Source organism: Hermetia illucens, chromosome 5 (genome assembly GCF_905115235.1).
Source record: "Hermetia illucens chromosome 5, iHerIll2.2.curated.20191125, whole genome shotgun sequence".
Taxonomy (NCBI): Eukaryota; Metazoa; Arthropoda; class Insecta; order Diptera; family Stratiomyidae; genus Hermetia; species Hermetia illucens.
This window is the reverse complement of record NC_051853.1, coordinates 60,789,861-60,815,074: the sequence shown is the minus strand read 5'-3', so window position 1 is coordinate 60,815,074 and position 25,214 is coordinate 60,789,861. Positions and strand designations below refer to the sequence as shown.

Below are 25,214 nucleotides of genomic sequence, written 5' to 3'. Positions count from 1 at the left end.
TACTTTCGCCGATTATTACCTTCTCCTTAAGATGAAATGCTGGGTCATTACAACGACTATCAGGCGAAGAGAGCACAGAAAGCGGCAAGAACCCAAATTGGCAGATCCAAAGTAAAGGGGATAATAAATTTCGCTAGTATGAATCAAGTGCCACTCGCTTCAATAGCTAATTCATTCCGTCGTCAAACCGTACATTTCAGCAACATCGAGAAAAGCGCTCAACAGGAAATGCTGGAATGGAGGGAATAAAGATACTCAAATCAAAGTGCCTGTAAGCCCAAAAAATCGCATAGAGATCAAGAATAAGGCTGGATTTCTAAAAGCAGCTCGCAACAAATGAGGGACAACCCGCCGAAGGCAAGCAAAGAAAGTGAAAACAGAAGCTTTATTGGTGCATCCACATGTTTGCCAAACCTTAACAAATAGTCACAAACGCTAACGTGTCGATAGGCTATTCAGCTTGGTTTCTGTAGGTTTGCTAGCCCTTGCAAGCGATCTGGCATGTCCACATACTTGCCTAACCTCCACAAAGCGTCGTGAACAATGTGTAGATAGGATGTATGCACATCATGTGTATGATGTAATTGCACCTCAAATCGCAAGTTTGCGAAGGTTTGGAGGTTTGCTAGGCAGCAAACAGCAAATATATGGAGCTGGCTCAATACTAGGCACAAACAGCACAAACATGCAACCAAGTTGTCAAGCAAGTTGTTGGTTGCAGCGAGACTGCACGTCTGTGGCCAAATTGCGGTTGCAGTTAGCCTGCACGTACCACGGGGCCGGCTTCAAATCCCTATAGCGAAGGTGACGTAGGGGCACAGCCTACAGAGAGGTAGTGTCTGAAATAAAGGAGAAAAAATCACAGCAAAGAATTTACTTGATAATGCTGAGATCAACAGTGAAGGTACTGAAGATCGAACGCACTAATTGAAGAAATCGTAGTACTCAATTCAGGAAACGTACGTCGTTTCATAAAAGATGAATTCCTCAAAGTATGCAAGAAAATAGGCAATGAGAAAGCACTGGGATCTAATAGTATTCCGAACAAAGCACACAATGGACCGCGGCCGTGTTGCGATGGAACGCGATATAAACGGCTAAGGAAATCAGAAGAACCCTATGAACCCAATGGCGGACCTTCTTATCAGTCTGGCGTCAGTCAGAATGACAAAATCATCTAGCATTTTTGTATGGCAATGGCTGATGAACTGATTAAAATTTAAATTTCTAAATAAAATCTGACGGACTGGCTGCACTGACAATTAGTTGAGTGTATTGCAGTTGTCATTGTGTTGGTAATCCAACCGATTTCCAAATGCTTCGGGTCTTTAAATAGATGCAACAAAAGTTATTTTTTGTCGTCTTGTTTATACTAAACACGTCAATCCATCAGTCATTTCATCAGTCCATCTTTGGTGGATTGACTTATGGCAGATTGATGAAATATTGGTCGTCTAAGTCCAGCAATACAGGATATCTATCCTGAGCAGTGTTGTTGGAAGCGGAAAAATCATGATATTACAAAATGTGACAAAAAAGTACTAAATAATACTTTTATATGAGCGTACTTAAGTTCAAGCGAAAAAGAAAAATCGCCTCTGCTCTTGTTATATTTTGTGTCATGTCCATGTCCATGTACATCACGTAATGCGGCTGCCAATATTGTTGGGACAATGCGAAAAATTGTTTTGGTAGAAAAGACATTGAAGAACGCACATCTAAACACGTATGAGACGATACAATGAGAAGACCAATAGATTTATTCCCATGTAATACAGATAAAAAAGAAAGGCAAAGAAATGGACTCAACCGTAAGCAACAAAAGTTTAACCATTTTCGTGCATCTTCTAAAAGTGAACCTGTCCGCCCGTGCATGAGCAGACTTTTGTGTGAATTCCGAATAACGTCGAAGTGGATCGTCCCACTTTATGTCCAAGATAGTGTGTTATTTTATACCTTTTATGATATGGTGGACTACATTTGGTCCTAAAAAGTTAACACTGGTCCTGAGGGTAAGTAGCTGCTTTCGAACGATATTAAATGACGCAGCGATCGTTACAATTACGATATTTCGAGGACCTTTACCGCTGAACGGAGCAGTGATAGAGAGCCACTGGGCATTTCGAAACATTAGGTAGAATATTTTAAGCCAGATACAACAGTGTCACAACAAAGTACGCTGCGATCTGATGAAGCCTCTGAAAGATAATAATTATGACAGTTTGGTGCATTGCCCGGAAGCGGAAATTTCCGGTGAAATGAGCCGAAAGAAATGTTACTGGGACCCCCGAAAATATCTAAACAGGATTTTGATTTTGAAATTTACCACCTGGTACCGAGAAAAGAAGATATTCATCCAGGTGATACAGCTGTTGAATGAATTGTTGCCTATCATCAGAGATCACGCTTCGCAAAGTGGGTGGTATTGACTTGTGTAGAAAGTCGTAGTTTGCTCACATTTCTTGGATCGGAAATTTCGCTAAACAGATACAAAACCAATCATGGACTCAATTAAAATCGAGTCAACCGATCTTGTGTATTTTAAGTTGTTTTTCGGATGGCGACGCTATTGATAGATCCAGTGATATCGGTTATTTTGAAAGAGAAGCTGGGGAAAAACGCGGTTTTGTGCACGAGCATCCATGCCAGTTATGTATATTACTGAACAATACAGCCTTTTATTTACAAGCTCAGGCTGCAGTTTTGCAGTTATTTTTGGATGTTAGTTTGTGATCACTAAACTAAAAATGTCAATGAATTACGGGATTGCAAACTGAACTAATAACAAGGTTTCCGCAGTTGGGCTTTGCCTAATGCATTAGAGATATAGTTGCCATAGAACCGTGGTTAGCCTTAGTTGCTGAACCGAAGTTACTTCGCAAAGGAACGATTTCATCGCCAAGAGGCACCAATGAAGAAAATGCTGTTATTATGAGATAACTATCAGGTTTTGTTGCTGGGCTGAAATTAAATCGCAATAATATGGTTTCCAGATGTTCTTTCTCACTGCAAAATTTTTTCCAAAATTTTAGGGTATTCTGCAGCAAAAATTGAGGATATATTTTTAGTTTTCGTTGTCTCCCACTCTACGGTTGCGCCTAGTTCGAAGGTTTCGAGGTTCAGACTGTAGTGTTTTTTCTTGGCTTCCAGAAAGCATACAACTCCATATATCGGAATATACCGTCAAAATTAATCTGCTATACAGAAATAACCATGAACGATACCGACTCCTAAGCCAGCACAGAGTTTCAACACTGGTTCGGGCCTGGAAAAGAACATAGTCTTGCCACACGTCAAAACTGAACTCAGCAATGAAAGAACTCAGTCCCATGGCCAATGAAGCCAAAAAAACGGAGAACGCAGATTTTTTCATTTACTTTGGTCTATATCCCAATAAAGATTGAAGTTTAAAGGGCAACATTGAGCAGCGTATTCATTTAGAGAATAATAGACCTCATTTAGTCACTCCTGCCGACGATAAAATAGAAAGTGAAGACCATAGTATTACATATAATGATGGGCTGTATAAAATATATGACCCAACCAGCGTAACTCATTCTAATTAACCTGCGAAAGTTGAAATGTTAAACTATTGATGATAATATCGGTTTGACCAGTGATGAGTTGCCAGTATAGTAATAGTTATTCTCGGCTAACTAAAACGACACGACGAAGAGACTGTAAGGAAACATTTCTGAAGTGGGTGCCAGCACAATCGAATCATTGTTTGACAGTTCAAATTACGAAAATAACCAATACTGATATTGAATTAATACTTTTCAAAACCAATATTAGTCTTGACATTGGTTGCAAAAACCGATAGGGCCGCACCGCAGGAAAGGACAGACATCTGGCAGACGCAGGACAGGAAAGCCTCATGGACGCTGGGAGGTTTAGATTAGCGTGGAAAGTAGTGGAGTTCGCGACAGTTAGATTGGAACAATGGAAAATAAATCATATTAAAGCCCAAAGCTTAATTAGAGCTCTCATGCTATTGATAATATAAAGCCAGTCGATGATTCCAGGCCGACTGAACAATTTTGATGTGGGTGTCAGTGTATTCAAGCATGGTTAGTAATGAGGAGCCTGAAAGTTGGTTCGCCAGAGGTGGAGCTCTGCAGCATTGGAAACAGAACCGGCTTTTTGAAGATCAATAAACCAATTCAACCCAATCCCCCGCTAAATAGCGTGGCGGCACGCTCAGGGTCGCCCTCCTCTGGGTTCCTGCCTATAGAACATAGAGCGGAAAGAGCAGGCTGACGGGCTGGCCACGCGGCTGCTAGCGATTGTCAAAAGCGGAATTTACACGCACTACTTAGCAGCCGCGGACCTCAGTTGGCGAAGGCCCACCACATGTGCTAAATTAAGGAGGATCTGGTCCGCCTATTGAAAACCTGATCGTGTGCTAGACAGACAAATAGATACAAGATTACGGCGCCGTGCACGGAGCCCTGGCCTATAGAGTATCATGTTGCCAGACTCGGCATACACAACAATTCGCATTGCCGAAGCTGCGGGAAAGAGGAGGCAAACCTCAGGTACCTCCTTTACGATTGTCCACCTCTAACCAGTGCCAGGCTATGGACAACAGGTGAACCATTCTTTGAAAACATCAGGGGAACTGGATGGTGGGAGAGCTGCTTTCCTTCCTGAATGCTACTGGCTGGCTCTGAAGATCTGAGCCGACTTAACTCTGCATCTTTGCTCTTATAACAGTGGTCTTAGGAGATTGTGAGATCAGATAGCGCCCTGCAGCGTTAATTAGCCTTCTCGAGGTGGCCACTGATTCCCCCCTTCCTACTCTACTATCTCACGGCGCATTGTATGAATTTGTATGGTGAAAGAAAATCATTGCATTCGATCTTCTTTGGAACTTGTGCGAAAAACAATTATTGTTATTGCCATGAAAGTAATACAGCCTAGCAGTTCATGTCTTGCAACATGAAATGAGGAAACGCATACTAGAAAACCGTATAGGTGCCATCAACATACCAACATACCAATACCTGAACCACAAGGGCTATGGACCAGTTAACTACCTCGTACCTACCCGGTGAAGAAAAAATGACATTCCATGCTCTCTAGATATCTGATTTACCATTCTTGTGTTTAGTCTTCTTTTCCGAGGGTTATTTCGTATAATCAGGACTCCTACTTACTAGAGTTAAAAAAATGGATTTTCACTCTATATATACGCCATCACTCATTCTACAAAAAAATATCTAGGATTGCTCTACTTATCTAACTATAACTATATATTCTCCTCTCCTAATCTAACTTCATGCACCTATTCAACTGGGGACTACAAGGACCACAAATCCAGTCAGGGATAATAAATATATACTATATAGTGAAAAAAATTAAGAGTTAAATAAATTAAACGATTTCAACCATGTATACTTCAAAAATTGATGAAATTTTCAAGGAATTTTCTAAAATTTTTTGCCTGACTTTTTCAAGGAAGTCCAAGCAATTTAACCAAAAATCAACATTCGTTTTGGGCTAAATATAAACTAACGAAGTAAAGCCTTCTTAAAAAGAAGGACTCGCTAAATTGTTCTCTAGATTTTCTCTACTAAGTGGGATATTCAACAAAAATAATTTAGCAAAATATTCTTTTCCCCATTAACAAGGAAGAGAAAACTGGGTAAAAGGATATTCATATTTTCCTCAAAAAACAATATTGACATATTTTCCGAATTATTTTAAATACCTTCCGGCTCCTAAAAATAGAGGGGTTACGAGATGATGCATGGATTTTCGGGATTTCATTGTAATCTAATCGAGTTCTATAAGCAGATGGATTTTCATTCTAATTTTGTGATGAGAAAAAAGCTTATATTTAATTATCAACAAAATCTAAAAAGGCAATTTCGTATAAAGGATAGTGCAGTAAAAAAATATATGCTAGGAACCAAATGAGTGAGACAAATGTGAAGTGAGTGAATAGACTAAAACCAGGAAAAATGAAATGCATGGGGTCAAGTTCTATGCGTATCTAACTAGTTTCACACTACACGACATTATCCTTTCATTGAAAACAAAAAGTTAAAGTAGAAATTGGAATTTTAGAAACTTACCGAAAAAGCTTTAAGGAACACCAAACACTGGATAATGCCTTCCATTGTATCGCCCGTTAAACAAAACGTACCGGTTAAATGGCGTCCCTTACGACCGACCGCGGACGCCAACGAGGCATGAACCAGGGCACGTTGTTGTCCTTTTGTTCCGGGCAGACTAGGCGGTAATGGGGCCGCACGCATTAAACGCTCTAACGAGTCCATGTTGGCTTTATGGGAATGCATAATTTCTTACGTTTCCAGTGTTCCAACTTTGAAGTTTTCAGTTTCTTTGGTAGTTTTTATCTATCGCGTGCAACAAGAATCCTTTCACGTTTCCCGGTATAATAAAAAACCATCACCACCTCTTTCGACACTTCTTTCTAACCACACACAGTCTCGGTAATTAAGTTCCACTACCTTAAATTGTAGTCCTGATCAAGGCATCTCAAATAGTTCGAGATGTTGGCATTTAAACTAAATTTGAACGTGGTTTCAGTACTTTTTGCTGGTGTAAAATCGCACATTTTCCGTTGGTTTGGTCTATTTTTCGAGGGAAAAATTACAAAGTGCAGAGATTGGAATGAAAAAAGTTTTCCTCGTGTTGTAAAATGAAAAAATTCCCAGAATTTTTTTCTGCCGTTTTTTTCGCTCCACTACCCTGAATTTTCAAACCCTTACGCTTTCAAACGGATTGGATGGAGGAGGAGACTTGTGGCTGACGTACTTTGAGGAGATGCAAACGTTGATCATAGCTGCACGTGAAGGTATGCATACGAATGTAGCAATTTCCGAGCCAGATGTGGTCGGAAAAACGGGTGCGGCCAATACTTCCAGGGCTCTCCGTGTAGGCATAACATTAAAGGAGTTAACTAAATAATTGCAATCCGACTTGAGTTTTATCTCAGGCGCAATTACGTGCTCCAGTGTTCGCGATAAAATTCCGATCTCTTCCTCAGTTAATTTATTTACTTGTTTGCCGAGCCCAATCTCGTTTCTCCGTTTGCACAGGAATCAACCTGGCAAAGGGTATGTACTTTATTTGAAAAATTTGCAGAGATTCAGAAACAGCCTCGTTTACGAAAAAGGGTTTTAATTTTCATGAATTGTATTCTTCTCTGCAGTCGCTGGCCAGGAAAATGGTCCTACTTTCCCACTTTATATTTTAACTTTCCACTTATTTTCTCTGTACATTTCTCATATATACACAGCACGGCTACCACTGCCCGGTGGACCACCTCCCTCTTGAACGTCTGCTTTATTGTGAGATGTGAAAATTGTGCTAGTGGAGCTTCGTCGTCGCAATACAGCATATTATGTTGGAAAATGAAAATGGAGTGAATCTCTCTAAAAGCTTTTTCATTTCATATCGTTCGTTCGGTACAAATTAGATTCCGGTTTCTACTTTTCTTTTTGTTTCCACACTTGATTTTGTTTTTTGTTCGTTCGCAACGCACTTTTATCAATTATTTCAAATTTGAATTTAATTTTCCCTGCTTTTGTTTTTGTCGAAATGAAAGAGAATAGAGAAAATGACGGAAAAATAAAAGGATGGATAATGGAAAAAAATGGTTGCAATTTTCCTCGCATTACAGTCGCTCTCATTAACCCAGTTTCTCATTAAGATGGTGTTACACGCGACAGTAAGGGTGACGTGTGTAAATGGGGCTTTCCAATATTGACGTGAGGGTAAACCATGAAAAAGTTTTATTCTAAACTGACATGCCAAGTGCATTCACAGGAGAGTCGCGGATGTTACATGTTTCGTATTTGTGTGGAACCTTTTCGATCTTCTGTTGAGAGAGGAACAAAAATTCATGTCATTTAGCTTTTCACCAACTTTTAATAGGAAGGACTCTAATTCCATTTGAAAACTTTAGAGCCAACTGTATTCTGGAAAATCCTTCTTTAGCTGATGAACGGATTTGCAAATCCACCCCCTTTTTGTGAAGGTTTATCCGCGTAGAAATGACTTTTTTCGTCCCAATTGAATGGAGCATCCTTTGACGCGAATAATACTGATTTTTATTGAGAGCACGCAATTCATTGCTACAAAAGATGTCTTGGACGAAATAAAAGCTTCTCAGAAATGATTAAAATATGAAAAATGAGACGAAGCGAAGAATATAATAACCAGCAGACAAGCAAGCATTTAATGAAAATTCCAGGCACTTTGGGCCTGTTGCTGATGGAAAGCTATTTGACTAACTCAATTTGAACACTGATTTTTCCGAGAAGCCAAATCTCTAGTGACCCCGAAATAAAGCGTGGACAACGCTGGCTATTTAATAAAAGGCAGCAAATGAAAAGATAAAGTTGCTTGAACCTTCGCGGCAGTCCTGGTTAGAGGCTACCTTTTCCAGCGCTTACGCCCGCAAATGTTTCTATTAATTTACTGAAAGTATATCATGACCTAACTAGGGTATGCATGTAGGTCTTTTCCCTGTAAATTTGAAGGCATCCCAAATGAAGCCCATCGACCAATATGAAAGATTACATCGGTATAGTATAGCTATAGCTTAAAAACTAACTGATTCCTCTCCAAGCTATAGCTATACTATGTCACTCATCCCTCCACTCTGAAAACTTCTTGGGTCTACTAAGAAATTATTGAAGACATATAAGGATATTTTTTTGGTATTTTGATTTGATAAAGTTTGAATTTTCAGCTCCATCCCGGAGGAAGGTGGAAGGTGAAAGGTTTATGGACAACAAAGGTGTAGGTGCCCCCTTTCAAACCCAGCCAGTCACCCCCGTTAAAAAATAAGTCCCCTTAATTGGAAGATACATAGAAGAAATAGCAAGGTCCCTTCTTCCAAATTCCGTTAAAGAAATGAGGCGGCCATTGCTAGAAAACCCATGACGCCTCAAAGTGTGGCTATTTTCATTTCAAAACGTTAACATTAAATTTTGGATCCTATCTCACAGAAGGGGAGAGCACGAAGGGAAAACAGGATATCCTCTCAATCAAACACCGTTGAAAAATCTCAGTGGTCAGCCCCCCTAATTTTTCCAGAAAGCGGAAGAGGAAAGCTTGACAGAAGAAAATTTCAGCCGCAAAAGGACAGAAAGCTACAGTCTAAATCTTGCTTGGCACATTTTCTCCTACCGCTACCAAAAGAGTGGAGGTGATGTAAACGCATCTGGTGTAATGCCGGTATGCGGAAACGGATCCATGCAGACGGACCAACATGGAAACTGAGAAGGCTCCTAGTGGACTACAGTGGAAGGTACTACGAAAGTAGCGAAGTTTATTGGAAATAAGGACATAAGCATTGCTGCATCATCAGGTGTGGCAATATCCAGAGAATTCGGACGTAAGGAGGAGAAACAACGGGCAGAAGTATCTTCAGTTGGCGGCGGTTTACAAATCACACTAAACTTATGTCTAACAACATCCAGATTATTCAAGTTAACTAGCAGCAACGGAAGCCCCTTCCTACCTGCTGGCAGCAAAGCTGGCAACGTTACAGAAATGTCGTTATACATTTTTAATACAAAGACCATGGGTTCAATTTAACAGAATTTGTGGTATTGGATCAGTAAAGGAGGTTTGCATCTTCAAGACCGAGAGTCTGGGTCTTGATATCAAATTTTGAAAGGCAACCACGCTAAGACAATCCTCTTCCCAGGACCTGATTAGGGTGATCTTACAATAGCAGCTTATAGCAAGAAGATAAATGTTGTAGCTGCTTCTGCTTACTTACGCTGTGATTTTTTTGTGTCCTCCACAGATATAGGAACCAATTTATCTAGTAATGTATGCAAAATCAAATGGCCTTGAACTTTTAACAGATTTTGTGGTTCGTAAAACGTTCGAAGCGAGACCCTTTAGGCATTGGAACCCGAAAAGGAGATTTCAAGACTACGCAGAGCCCTTAAAAGGGACGAGTCAGTCAAATTAGAAAACCGGATAAAGTTTCCAAGTATTCCAGAGTTGTCTTTATACAGGCTTTTTTGGAAGTACAGAATCTGGGAGAACAGGTGACAAATGTGGGAGAAAGAGGATTGGCGGTTTCTACAAACCTTTCAAGATGAAAGTGTTGCAAGTGGAATTGGAACACTTTGAAAGCAACAGTTCCGACGATGCTCCTTGGCATAAAGTTAATGTAGTTTTCATACCGAAGCCTAGGAAAGATGACTATTCAAATCGAAAAAACTTCGGACAGATCAGCTTAATATCATTCTTGCTGAAATGTCTGGCGAGACTGGTTGAACATCGCATACGCGTAGAGGTTCTAAGGCCGCACTAATCAAATGAAAACCATCGTGTTTACCAGCGTGGAGGGTCATGTGAGCCTGCTCTTCACTCCAACTAGCGGAAATATGCATTGCATGACTTAGCAACATCGAGGCGGTGAAGGAAGGGCCACCCAAGTTATATGCTGTGGTTGATGCTGAGCAGGCTCCAGTTGGCCTCTGGGATGCATTAGTCGTGCCCACTATAGTGGCTAAGCTCATCACAGTGCACTGGAGAAATGGCAGCGTCTACCTCCGAGATCCCCAAGTTTCAGGATTTGTTAAAGTTTATGGAGAGACGCAACTTCACAGACGAGTCCTGTCAGACCTAGGACTCCACCGCTCTGTGAGCCGTTTTTGGCTTTCTCACTGCGAGGTGGTTATGCATTAGGCAGAGCCTACACTTTCAGTAACTTTCGGCATTGACATTTAGGCCTAGCACTTTGCAGTTCTGTTACTTTATAATTGGCACACCGATTCGAATTATGAAAAACTTGAACCGATGTGGACGTGGTAAGTGTAGGAGCGCCCCATACTGCTCGCTCATTCGGGATGTCAAGTATCTCTCTTGACTCGTTATACTCGGAATTTATACCTAACGGAGCGAATGATGGCGATAATTACTCCATCATTTTGAGCAGCAAAAATTGGCCCAGCATTTTGGAGAACTACATTTGACCGATCCAGCATTGCCTCTTTGAGATATCACTGCGCACGCATGGCTTACTTTTCCTAATGAATTTGATGATTTCAATCACCTATACATTCAGCCATAGCACCTTACCGCATGACTGCACGTCACTCTTTATCAAACCCCAGTATATAGGCTTGTGATACGGTTGTTTACGCGCATATTCATGATTTCGTCGACCAAATTCTTATTGCCTTCATCACATGATGAGCAAAGATGCCTCCTCTTGAAGTTACGCAACGGGTCACTTTACCACAACACAGTGCCTCTTCTGGTAACAATTGTGGACAAAATGCATTCAACACACTCGTGTTCGTTGCATATATTGCAGACTCCCAGGTCGCTCTTTCCCGGTTTCAAAAACATCCAACGAAATTAAAACTTTATGCGGGTAGTTGTGTGATGAAAATCCAGGCGCTCACATTGCCAGCGGATCAGCGTTATGTCATTGGCAGCTGCAGAACTTCTCAACCATCCTTTATAGTGGGCAGGCTTAGTTTGGTTCACCACTTCGACGGCAGTTTCCACGTTAGCCTTCCCCCGTCGACTTCGAGTAAGCTTAACTTCAAAAGCAACGGCCATTATTCGCACACCCACCGTTTCTATGTGCAAAGCAAAGCAAGCAATATAATAATTTTCATCTTGACTTTATTTGTTTAAATTCAGTGTTTGCTGGAAATCATGGCTCGCATTCGACATTGGAACCCTTCTCGACGACATTTCTTTGGTATTGCGATAAATAGCACCCATAAACTAGGAAATGCACTGAACTACTTGCAGCAGAATTTCAGGTAGTTTGCGATAGCTCTCACTAGGCGATTTGAGTGCTCTCCTCACATTCACTTCATGTTTGGAAGATTAAGGACAACTGCGGATAAGAGGACAAATTGTACACTCTAAGCTGAAGCACGAATAGCACTTTCCGATCATCCTACCCAAGGCCGACGCTTTGGTTCAGCTCATCATCCATCAGGAACACCTTATGACTTGTCACGGTGTGGTGCAGCTCATGCTGCAAATAGTGTGCACGCACTGCTGAGGGTTGCAAGTGCGACAAGCAGCACGAACTCGGGTTCATGCCGGCTTCTTCAGAGAGATTTATCGAACAGCAAGTGGTACCGCTCCAAGCAGCGCAAATGCTGACAGCGTAATTCCCTCTCTTGGCTTTAGGAATCGACTATTATGGTTCCTTTACTCTTTGCATTGGCACTAAGCGCTCTCGCACTACCCAGAAAGTATATTGGGCGATCTCCATATGTAGGGTTACGCTTGTCATGCACATTCTTGTAATTTCCCAGCTTCCAGGGCACATAGGTTTCTCCAGACGCCAAGGCTGTGGCACCGAACCATAAAAGGACTATAGAATGGCCTTCATCGGTACAAAGAGAACCCTTTAGCGGGATCTTCGACTTAGGAAACGCCCAGCATGTCATCTGCAGACATGTTTCTCCATCTCCAAGGAGGATTATGACCGGTTTGGTAAGAAGGCAGTTCCTCTGGGTGGGGTAATTAAACACGATTTGAGCAGACTTATCTTAACTCTAGGCCTACCACAACTCTTTGGATGACTCAGACAACAGATTCGCATTATCTCCGGGAGAAGACGAAGATCGATCTTGCAGGCAACGAATTCAAATTATGGCAGCGACTCCATAAAATTCACCAGGTCTTCTGGCGATAATGGCGTGATGAGTGTTTGGCTACTGTCTAATTCACGGCATCTGCTTCGAACGATATTGGCGACAATGGCAAATGCGGTTTCGTGACAGACCCCACCGGAAGTTTTGTTTGACTTGACGTTTATATATTCTTGGCTTCTTTGTTTATGCATGATGGTTGTTCGTTGGTCAAACGCTTTTAGAAAAATAAATGGTGGGTTCTAAGCTAGTGTCCCTTCCGCTATTCAATAATCAGTCCATTATATTGAATAGATCCAAAAGGGGAATAAGTATGTTGAGGAAACCACCTACATCCTCAAAAATATGCAGACCAAACTGTGCATTGTACAGGAAGCCACCTCCATCCTCAAGAAGATGTAGATGAGATTGTGTATTGAAAAGGTCATCAATATGATCATCCATATATAGTTATATCCAAGGCAAAGAAAACATTTTAGCTGAAAACTGGTGGTGGTAAATTTACAGTCTTCAAAAGCAAACTGAAGTCAGCATAGATTATGACAAACCCAGAAAACAGAACTGAAAGGACGAATCGTTTTCGTTGTGGTTGGACCCGCAGATATGATATGATTTTCTGTGATCTCAATATGACGTGTACGGTTCCCATGTTGAGGAAGACATCCGAAATTTTCGTGATAGAAAAATTAGGAAGTTAACAAAATAAAAAACCAACTTCTGGCTGATAATTGAATTTAAGGGCTCTCGAACATCAAAAGACTTTTCCCTGCCTTTAAACGAACTCGTGGTACAACTTTTGAAAAACCTCTCTGCCTCAACATACGTGTGATGCTTTTGTGTATATTTTGACATCTAAAATGCTGAAGATTTCATCGTAAAATGAAGTACAGCTGATTAAGCCCAATAGCGGTTTCTAACCGGTTTCTCAGGGGCTGACAAAGTCAAATTGGTGCCCCGATATTTTAAAGGACTCATTTGAAAAACTTCATATTTGGTGATGCCTTTATAAGAATGTACCACTTTTGAAACTTATTCAGTGTTTCGTTCGAGGACCAGTTCCTGAAATACAAAGAACTTCCAGGAAGTACACAATAATTCTTGCTGTTAGAAATCAGCCCTCTTGTCTTCTGACCCACCCCCATGATGATTTCACCAACACATCATCATTATTCCGATTTTAATATTTCACAATACAGATAATATGAGGCTAAAAGTAAGAGCGTGATCACTGCATCCCCTCACATAATTCCAATAAAAAATAACGCAATAAAGCCCCTAATAAAATTATAACCTATTTGCCAGTAGATAATCGTAAATTCTATTCACAGAAGCTTATACTAATGGCTAAATTGAAAGAAATTGAGCTAACAACGATAGCTCACACTTAAGACACTAAATCCAATGGAACACACGAAAACAACAAAGAAATTATCCCGGATCCCTACGAGATGTGTTCTCCGCCATTTTTGAACATATTCCATTTTCAGTGTATCTTTGAACCAAGTATTTCGAGGACAGAAATAAAAGCTCGAGTAGTCTTTAAGCAGTTTCAATTTTATTCACGTCATGCTTTCAATATTTATTGCTGTTGCCGGAAGGCATGGTTGCTCCGCATGTTCAATAAATTAAAATGAGCTAACCTACCCCGAGTCCGGCCTTCTACAGTTCCGTGGCACCCCACCGTCTGATTTAGGGGCTGGCGGCAATATCCACGACGAATAAATGAGATGCTGATTCATTGTGAAGGGCAAAGGCAAGTGAGATGTAAAACACTTTAGATACAGAATGTACTCACAGAGAAAAATATCGCGCGATAGGATGTGAAGATAGTCCCAGTCCCTTTGACTTTCTTTTCGACAGGCAACGTTATCCCGGACGCCATCATGAACGCTCTGCCACGGCAAATACGCTGCTCAGAATCCCGGACTAGGGGGGCAAGTAAATCTCAGTGGAAGCTTTTGGCTAAAGTGCGGTAAGTGTTATTTAACTGTTCTTAATGAGATCCGTTGAACTTTTCATGATTTCTTTGGCAGCAATCTCGGAACTATGCGTCCCTCTTCCTTTTCCGTTGGTCCGCCGGTGGCATACAGATTGTTTTCAGAAAAACGTAACTCTGAGTTAAGGTTTTACATTGAAATTCGGCCTCTGGTTTTTCACCGGCTAAACTTCTTAAAAAATATGCTCAAATTGTTTCACGGGGGCTAATCTATTTCTTTTGGGGTTCTTTGGGTGGCGAAGGTTGTAGACAGAAGTTTAGGTGCGCCCCCGCTTTATGGGATTAATGGAAATTCCATTATGAATTTGCAAGTTCCCTCGGGTACCTTTATAATGAGATAAGTTGGAAATAACCGAAGTTTTTTCCAAAGAATTTTTTTGAGGTTTTGCAATTTTTAACTTTAAAAACTGGTGAAGAAGATACTTCAAAACCATTTGAGGTTTCAGTGGCAGATGAATCGTGATTTTGTATATCTTACAAACCATCGACCCCAGAGAGGTAGGTATGGCATTGTTGCACACACTATGCTCTGAAAGTTTTATGCATAAACATTCAACCTTCCAGGCAATACGCGAAATGAGATCTCTTTGGAATTCGGATGTACACTTTCCTTTGCCGCTTTGCCTTCTCTTTACATTTATTCCTCCGAAATGTTTAATGAAAACCCTTTTTTATCCTTCTTTGTTGGATTGTAGGTGGCCATCACTTTGACGTTATTATTCCGCTTCCGTTTATCTGCTTTGATAGTAAATAATGGAAACGGGATTTGCTTCTGCAGATTGTTTCTCTTTTGACTCTTATAGCACATTTAGTGCGGAGTTGGGAGGGAGATATGAAACCAAGCATACCACTGGGCAAAGGAATCATGGACGGGTAACGAAGCAAAACAAAAAGAAGGAGAGGTATGTTTTTGCCGCCTGCAGGAGATATAAGGACATTGTATGAATGTCAGGTTAATGAACTCTGAGGTTGCACTGCAAACGTAGAATACATCTTAACTATGACCGGATTTTGAGCTCTATTCTTCAGGATTTATCTAATCCTATACACCCACCATCGGGATCAAATCGCATTAGAGAAGTTTTAAAACGTAAGTCTTTGTACGTTTTTAACTAAAGCGGATTTCGTTGTGGCTTAAAACTTCAAAAGCGCTGAAAAGAAACTCACCCAGATACAAAGCGTTCGCCTGCAAATCGGGACACTCCAAGATCAAACATCAGCTTTTCATCTACTGAACCGATAAATAATTGAAAAGATATTCAAAGGAAACTATTTTCCATGTATTGATAAATCCATTCACAGATCCTTTTCCCATTTAACTTTAGAATAGAAATCTTTTCGCCTAAAATGTTTACTCACGTCTGAAGCACCTACAACTCCTGACCTGTCTACCCCCCTCATCCCCGTCTCCATAAACTTTCAAAGGCCAATTGCTTTTAACATTGAATGGGCGTTAGATTTTCGACACGATATCCATGAAGTTGTAAGAGTAAAGAATGCAGTATCTCCGATTTCTGCAAGATGGATAGGGTTGAGTAGTCATGGAGAAAACCACTTAGATGCCAGTTAAGGCCAGGCCAAAGCATACATGCATTCCGACATAGTTTGAGCGACATGCTTGGATTTTCTCTGGAGTGGCAGCACTTTGAATGGTCCTTATTGAGTGGAGGAGACAAGTTTTCAATAAGATGTTGTCAGTTTGCAGTACTTTCTCAGCATAAAATGCACTTAAGCTCAAGCCAGTTAGTTTGTTGCAGAGGATGCTGATTTTCAATTGATTTTCAACTGATTTCATATTGAATGGAATTGAGGTGTACGTTTGGATTTAGTAGTGGTGTTCGATCCTTGAATGTTTTCAAGTTATAGTGTGAATTGGAAACGATTTGGGTAAGATGATTCTCGCTTCCAATAGAAAATATTTTATCGACAATTGAAGAGATATTAGATGCAACCTGACACTGCTGGATTCAGAAGTCAAGTAGTATTTCGCGTGAATTGGAGAAAAAATTTCATTAAGCCTACTTGGAATGCTTTTTTGAAAGAAAGAGGGCAACTTAGTGTTAGTACTCCATGTTCCACAGAAGTTGGCAGAAGAATTTATTCTCAAATTATCTTCGGTTCAGTATTTTGCTTGGGTCAAATAAAAGAAAACTTAAGCTGAAAATAGTGTTTCTCCCGTCTTCACTGTTCAATGACCGTGTCTCTCAGTTGAATAATCTCAAAAGCGACCTACTGTGTGCTTCAATTGAATCCTCTCTTTTGCATCATGCTTCGCCGCGCAATTTTCTTAACGTGGGCTTCTGTACGGTTGGGTATTCTACAAGTAACCAACTCACTGCAGCTTTCGTAGTTTCATGAGGGTCGACTTAGATGGTTTATCATACGAAACAAATAGCCCGCAATTTGATGCCCTAAGGATTCATTATAAAATACCAAATTATATTATTTTATTTTTTGCTATTAGACTGTCCTTCCGCTTCATCATTGTCACATTTAATGCTATGTAAATGATATGTTTACGACAGTAGAACAGCACAAAAGTCCATGACGAATCGGGATTCGACCTCGGGGTAACGAGATCGAGAGATTGGCTTATATTCACCTCAGCCATCGTACCGCCAAGGTATATTCTGTGTTGTGATTTATCTGACTGCGTTTCACATCTATATAGAATCGCACCTCCTATAATTGCTCTATAATGCATACATTGTCTTCCTGTACACGTTTCATGATTGGTAGAACGACGAGGAAGTGGGCGACATTTTCCAGATTATAATTACTCAGAATCAGGTTTTGTCCGAATGGTCTGTTGGTTCCAGTTAGCATAAACGTTTTTGTTTATAATTCGTTGATTTTCAATCCAACTCACTTTGTTGTTGAATCTAACATATGTCTAAAAACGTATCCTTCTTATAAGGGACTAATTTACCGCTAGAAAACTTGTGACGAAGACACGAACGAGTAGTTCAAGCAGTACTGCTCCTCCCTCAACGATGCGTGGGAGGATGCGCGATTAACCCTGAAAATGGTTTCTGAGCTGTCATCATTCAAAAAGTGGTTCCTCTGGCCTCCAGAAAAAGAGCGAAATGGTGCAGGGAACAGTAGCAGTTATGACTTATTTGCGGATCCTTAATTTGGGGAATGAACCCACTTTCTTCAACATGGTCAGGCGAGAGGTCATCGATATTCAGGTGGTATGCCCTGAGCTCACGGATCACAAACGCATTGATTTCGTAATGAGCATGGATTCACCTCCAACCACTCCATTTCGGAATCCGCGGAAGACAGATTGGGCGACGTATAAAATATAACTGTGCGCCAGAGTCACGATCCTTGGGAAGCGCATCAAATTCTCTGCTAGAATTGAGAAGACAACCCAGATGATCACAACTAACATGAGAGAAGCTTTCGAAAAAAGCTGTCCACTCAAGATGCCAAAGAAGGGTAAAACACCATGGTGGAACTCAGATTTAGTAAAACAGAGGAGAACGACAAGGATGCTCCTCAATCGTGCTCTGAAGTGTGATTCAGCCGCTGGTTGGAATCCCCATAAAGAGGCACAGAAGGCTCTAAAGAACAGCACAAGATCGGCCAAACGATCATTATGGAGACGCTTTTGCGAAGAGACTAACTCAACAACAAAACATTCGAAAAAAGGATCATACCGGTTGATGTTCCTATTCGAAAAATAGAGTTGTCTTCTCTATTAATCTTCCATCTGGACTTAATCAGTTCTAGATGGCATTTTATGTAACACCTCTGATAACTTATCAGCGCGTAAACCATGATAGTGAAAGGTACTGATCCATACGGTCACGCTGGCCAGAAATTATCATCATGTGCTCACAAAATCATTCTCATTTAGTTCACTGAAAAAGGCCAGTATCCGGTATTTCGTGCACGGTTGTTGGCAGCCAACAGAGCCTCTTTTAACTTACAAAAACTGTTCCGCTCGAAACGTCTCCCACAGGGTCAAAACTCTCACTGTACAAGACAATGATATTGACAGTTCCTATGTATTCCTCGGAAACTGGGATTCGAGAGAAAAATCCTTCGAAGAATTTTTGGCTCTCTACATGAGGATGGACGATTCCGTAGCCTACATAACGACGAAATCCATGACCACCAGGTTGTGGATAAAATCCGGCTCAATAGGTTACGGTGGGCGAGTCACTTAATGTAGTATGGATGAGGATGATCCAGCTCGGAAAGTCTATAAGGGCAATATCTATGGTAGAAAAAGAAAACGAGGCAGATCCTGCCTGAGATGGAACGATGGCGTAGGCCAGGACGCCAGACAGCTTTTAGAGATATACAATTGGTGGACCTCGACGCAAAACCGGGATGTCTGGAGTTCCTCATTAAGCCAGGCCTAGACCGGATACCGGTTGTTGCGCCGATGATGATGACGGATAATAATCGTAATCCCGCACCCAATTCCTTCCCCATATTCCTCGAACGCGCTCACTTAAAAGTGACAAATTCGAAGTCAATTTTCCTTGATTGGCCCAAATTTGAAGTTATAAATGCTGAGTATGCATACCGATAAAAGAAACAACTGGGTCCCAAAATGCAGTATTTGTGGCTTCAAATAAAAAAATCGACCAATACGGGAAAAATCCGTTTCGAATTTGCTTTCTCTATCTAACCACTGGCTAACAAATAGCCTCCATAACTAAACTAAGATAAACGTGTTGCAAATAAATGCCAGCTGCTTTACAATTCCATGTTTTTTTACGATATTGTTTTGATTTTGTGTCGACAATAAGCTATGACTGGATATTAAATGTCAGTCGACTCAGTTGAGAATGAGTACCTGAATCAAATCAGGGTAATAATCACGAGCGAGCGCCTTGCTACATTGTCCTGTAGTGTATCGTTACGCGTTATGTGTATCGTGGTCTAACACGCTTCAAGGCCCAGATCCAAATGGATTATCGTGCCAATGATTACTATTATTACAATCACCAATGGCACCTTGGTAACAGTCCAAGCACAACGCGAGCACTTATGTATGAAGATATGAGAAACTTCTTAGGTTTCTGTCAAAGCTGGCAAGACAATCACACATAATGAGCTAGGAAGGAGCTCTGTATAAGACGTGAATGATAAACTTAGCTATCTTGATGAGAATTGGTATAACCGAACATTTTCTAAGCAGAAACCTTTTACCATATCGATCCAAGGTTGGTACCTTGAACGACGAGGTTTTATGCGTTAGTTAGTTAGTCTAACGTTAGACAAACTCTTTGTAGGTTTGGGCTTGGCCATTCATTTCGGCAACATGGGAAATTTTAGTGAATCATTAATTTAGGTTTGTCTTTTGTATAATATTTTTTGGAAAGGACGCAAGTAGATAAGGCCTGCTTTTTGACAAATGTTCTTCTTTTTATCAGTTGGCATACATTAAGTCGTTTGGTGAGCCGATTTACGGAAGAGGTTTGTTAGCCAGCTTCCAAGTTTGAATGCGAATTAAACAAAATGTCATTTTTCCTGGCTAAAGGTTTTTTTTCCATTTACACATAAAAAATATTTTGGAAACCTGTTCTTTTCTTCTTAAAGAACTCACTAACTGAGGTTGAAAACGGCCCAAGTGTCGACAGCAGGCTTGATACGCTAGATGGTGATTTGAGAGCCTCTCGACTCGAACTGAACCAATCCCATGGACGTAAAAAATGTCGGATTCGATCTGGACGAATCACACTAGCGAACGCAATAAAGGCTTGTGTGTGTCTGGGTTTGAGGTGGGGGGAGAGGCAAATCCTATGAGCACTCAGACCTTAATGGTCCATTGTACTCAATCCGGAATATTCCGGATCCGTTTATGTATCGCAGGATTTCCGATAGTGGATGTGATGCTACTCGCACCAGTTGGAACACATCAGCACCAAAAATCTGATGTCTGATGCGTCCGTAGGCGGGGCACCCACATAGAAAATGTTCCATAGATTCCGCTTCCTCATTACAGGATGGACACGTATCATCTTGGATAATTCCTATCCTGAATATATGCACAGCTACTGAATTATGGCCGGTCAGAATGCCCACAATATTTCCGCAAGTCTTCCTGCTTTTCAACAGGATAAACCTTGCAATATATTTGTTTGGTTCTAACAGGAGGAATTTGGTCTGTCTAGCAGCATTAAGACTTCGTCATCCGTCATTATGGGAAGCTTGTTCCCAGTTTTTGATAGCAGCATCAGCCAATGCTACCGACACCCCAATTGCTGGTTCCGGTCCGGGCATGGGGTAAGTTGAAGCCTCTTTTGCTAAGGCATCCGAGATTTCATTTCCCTCTACACCACTGTGACCAGGAACCCAGAGTAAATCCATCCGCATTAAATCTAGAAACAGAATTTAATCGGTTTCTACATTCCTGAACGATTTTTGAAATGACCAAAGTATTACTCAACGCCCTCAATGCAGCTTGACTATCGCTACAAATTGCGATGCGCCTGCCCTTCGACCGCTCGTCAATCATCCAGGTTGCCGTCCATAGGATCACATACACTTCCTCCTGAAAGACCGTTGTATATAGTCCCAAAGGAAACCCCCACTTCTCGTTTTTATTCGAGAGGCAGACTCCTGTTCCAGAACCATTTTCTATCTTTGAGTCATCGGTGTAGAAGACGTCAGTATATCCTGACACGCATTCTTCTAGTTCGTCCCAGTTTTCTCTCGGTTTCAAGATAACTTCATCTCTTCTACCAAAGAAATGTATGAGATTCAGTTCTCCAAATGACTCCTCCAATGCTCTGTGCCCCCACCATTATTTTCCCATAGATTTAATCGAATTAGTCTATGAGCTGCTCTTATTGCAGTGCTCTGAATAAACAAATCCAAGGGCTGCAAATTGAATAATGCATTCAGAGATGCGCCAGATATGGCGATCATGGCACCGGTGATACCCAGACACACAGTTCTTTGCAGAGTGGCTAATTTACAGCGAAAACCCTTTTGTTTCACGTTAACCCACCACACTAGTGATGCTAAAGCGAACATCGGGCTAATGATATATCCACATTACTACCTGAGGCCTAAGTCCCCATGTCGAGGCAAAGGTCCATCTAGACAGCCCATAAGCTGTGACACATGTTTGTTCCAAAGAAGCTTCTTGTCTAGTATAACTCCCGGATTTTTCACTTCTTCGGAAAGTTGAAAGGTTGTACCCCTCATCTCTGGAAGGCAAAGACCATTCAGTTTCCTCCTTTTCGTAAATAATACCATTTTGGTTTTATTTGGATTTACTGAAAGTCCATGCCTGAGACACCAACTGTCAATCAAATCAACGGCGCGTTGTGTATTTCTACACACCACTCCGAGATCTCAACCAACAGCCAGCACAAGCACGTCATCCGCATAAGCTTGAACGTGTATTGACAGATTTTGCAGTTCGCATAGTAGTGAGTACACCTCCTTGAGGGCAGCCTTTCATCGCTTCCATTGTTAAGTAGCGATCAACTCTCACTTCAGCACACAACAATCTCTGCGTTATCATAGCGTAGATCCGCTTTATTAGAGTTTCGTCAACACCATGCTCTCTGGCGGCATCACAGAGCTTTTTGAAGGGCGTACAGTCAAAAGCCCCTTCAATGTCCCCGAACACCCCCACCGCGACTTACACTTCACAGTTGCATTCTCTATCTTTGAAACCAAAGAATGAAAAGCAAGAGCAATAAATAAAGGATTTAGAAAAAAAAGAAATTAACCCCCCTTTTCAGCCTGTTCTGTTCATTAGGACAGAGGTTTTCACAAGGTTCGCTGATCACGGTAATATTTTACCTTATATTCAAGTCTAATTTAAACTGATTAGCTAACCTAAACCAGCTAACTAACTACCCCACCTAACAGAACTTACTCGTTATGACCCTTTGAGCAGTTAAGTATGCCCCTCGTGGCTACACACTTCCTTTCTATCTATTCATTTCCTTGGCTATGTGTCATTCCCAGCAGTCGCGGTATATGTATTTTTATTTAAGCCACGAAAGACATCTTTTTCATGAAGTCAGCTTCCTGATATAGAAATAAATTTGCTTTGAGTTTGCCCTATAACCAAAAATTTGTATGGTACCGATGCATATTTGAATGTAGTCATTTCTTTCACTTCATCTGCTGAGATGTGAATTCGCAAGAAGTTTACAGTCGCTAAAGGTGTTATGGTTTGAAAGATTTAGCTGGGTAATTTGCGGCGACATTTTAAATACAAGAAAAAAGCTAAACTTGCCGCGGAACTTGTTTTGAGCTAGAGTGTGAAACTACATATCCTACCAATATTGTTCAGAATAGTGTTATAAGAGCAACTCCCATGAAGCATCAATAACCACAGGGCAAAGTCACACTGAGTCATAATGGCCTTCCTCAACTGGATCGTGAACTTTAGTTTATATTTGATAATTACCAAGTGTCACCTTTTCCATTACAAGGTGTCTAAGATCGTTTGATTTATAATCGGAAAGGCATTTTTTCTGCTGCACATCGATATATATATATTACCTTAGCCCTCTAAGGGAGAAAAATCTACTTTGAATATCTTGAACCCAAGACTCTAAGTATCTCTTTGCTATATTAATATAAAAGTATCGGAATCAATGAGCAGATTCGGGAAAATGCAACCATTTTTTTTTATAAAACGAAAATAAAACCTTAAAATAAAATCAAATTCTTGAATCAATTTCATGGATATCTTTTTTACCTTTCGAACTTCCATTTTTACACGCACTATTATTTCTTATTTACACCATTAAAATTAGATAAAACACACTCAATTTTAGATATTTTCTTATTTCATCATCAAACTTTGTTTAACGCTTACACGATACATTCATCTCCCGCATTTACACTAAATTAAATTAAAATTATCTAAATTTTCACTTATACTAAAAACTTTTCTACAATTTTCACTAGATGATAGCGTTGAGGATATAGATTCATCATCGTCGCAAGATTCATCGCTTTCGTCGTCATTATCTGATGATAGATATTCTTCGTTACGATTTTCGTTGATTAGATGGACACGATTTAGATCGAAAGCGCTTTTAGGGGATCCACTATAACAGATATTTTCCTCAGGAACTGGATTTAGTGAACTGGTTGGTTCTTTCGATGTTTTCCGCTTGATACTCGGTGCAGTCGTGGTGGTTGTAGATTCGTTTGAATCAATCAGAAGATGGCGATCATCCGGTCGATAGTTTTGATGCGGACTATGTCTACATCCTTGGAAGAAATCCAATGCTTCGTAGAGTATAAAACACAGTCCAAGAACGATAAATGTCTCCATCATAAGCTCATGGACATGACGATTGTTATCTTTCGTTTTATCACTGAAATTTTCTTATCCTTTGTGCGAGGACTATTCACTATGATTTTTTGATATGATTCGCTTATGTTTTGGATTAACTCAACTGGTTGGTCTGCATTTATCAATTTTTGGTCTTTGTACCCAATTTCTGGTAAGGAAAAAATGACATTAAATTTTGCCAAGCTTGTGGAAGCTTCAGATGGAAATATTTCTTCGATTGTTTAAGGAGAGTCTTGGAAGTCGTCTAACTGACAGGCCTTTAAGATCTTTAATGTTGGCCCAGACGACCCTTAATGTCAATACTTTCGAGGCAGACCTGCTTGTTTGGTATGAACTGGATTTATAGAGGGTACCGAAAGTAAGGGTCCAGATCCTCAGCATTAATGGTTCTAGAGAGCAGGTCCCGGTTGTCAATATCCCTTGACAATATTATTCGAGTGTTGAATTACTTAGCCGATCTAGTAGATAACATCAGAAGTAGTAATGAGAGGAGAAGTAGCCAGGCTTTTTTCAAGCGAAGTTGTAAAGCTCTCTTACAGGGATTTAGCCATAGGGAGGGAAGGGGGGGCTAATGTAAAAGTCAAGAATGACTACTCACAATATATCATGTTTCGATATAGTAGAATTTATAGAATTTATTTGCTGCGCCTTGCGGGCTGGTAAATAACTTTTTCCAAGAGACGAGTAATACCTCAACCACCCTTCTTAATTCGTTTGCAACAGAAGGTGCTAAGAAGAGCAATGCAGTCCTGGAAGAAGCAAGACTTCCAGCCATTAAAAAGTAGAAAAAAAATTAAATTGGTAAATTTCGGAAGATAACTAAGTAGAGAATCCGAATTTAATTTGAAAATAAAAGCCAACCAAGGGCAAACCACCATCTGAACAAAGCCGAAAGAAAGTTGCATGAAAAATAATTTCGTCTAGACACAATTATCATCAAACATAAAATTATTTCAATTCCAATTGGGAGGTCTTTATTTTAGAAACTAGCCATGACACATGACACATGAGGGTTCATTAGAGTGCTTCCCTGGAGGATCCTTTCCTATATACATCGGAGCTCACCAAGTGAGATAGACGTGGATTATAAAGGGAAGGGTTTCTCGTTGTTATCACGAGTAGATTTTCATAGCTTACCACATGGAGAAACAAACTCCTTAATAATGCGGAATTAATGTTCTTTCTCTTGTGGTACAGTCAGTGCGTATATTAATAGCAACCCGGTTGACAGTGGTCAAACATATGGGCAGAGCTGGCGCAAAAACATTGAAGGTGGTAACCTTACAGGCCCGCC

General features: G+C 40.6%; 1 protein-coding gene across 14 annotated transcripts in view; it reads right to left on the bottom strand.

The window, feature by feature from the left end:
• Positions 1-23,344, bottom strand: part of LOC119657303 (neurobeachin) — a 511,509-nt gene extending 488,165 nt beyond the window's left edge. For 3 of the 14 annotated variants that reach the window (XM_038064159.1, XM_038064155.1, XM_038064162.1), the window contains exon 1: positions 6,081-6,509. In XM_038064159.1, coding sequence (XP_037920087.1) covers positions 6,081-6,305 — 225 coding nt within the window. In that variant the 5' untranslated portion in view covers positions 6,306-6,509. Of the gene's footprint in view, positions 1-6,080; positions 6,513-23,314 lie in introns of those variants that run through there. The other 11 variants (XM_038064148.1, XM_038064154.1, XM_038064149.1 and 8 more) reach the window with 8 other exon arrangements.
• Positions 23,345-25,214: the final 1,870 nt, after the last annotated feature.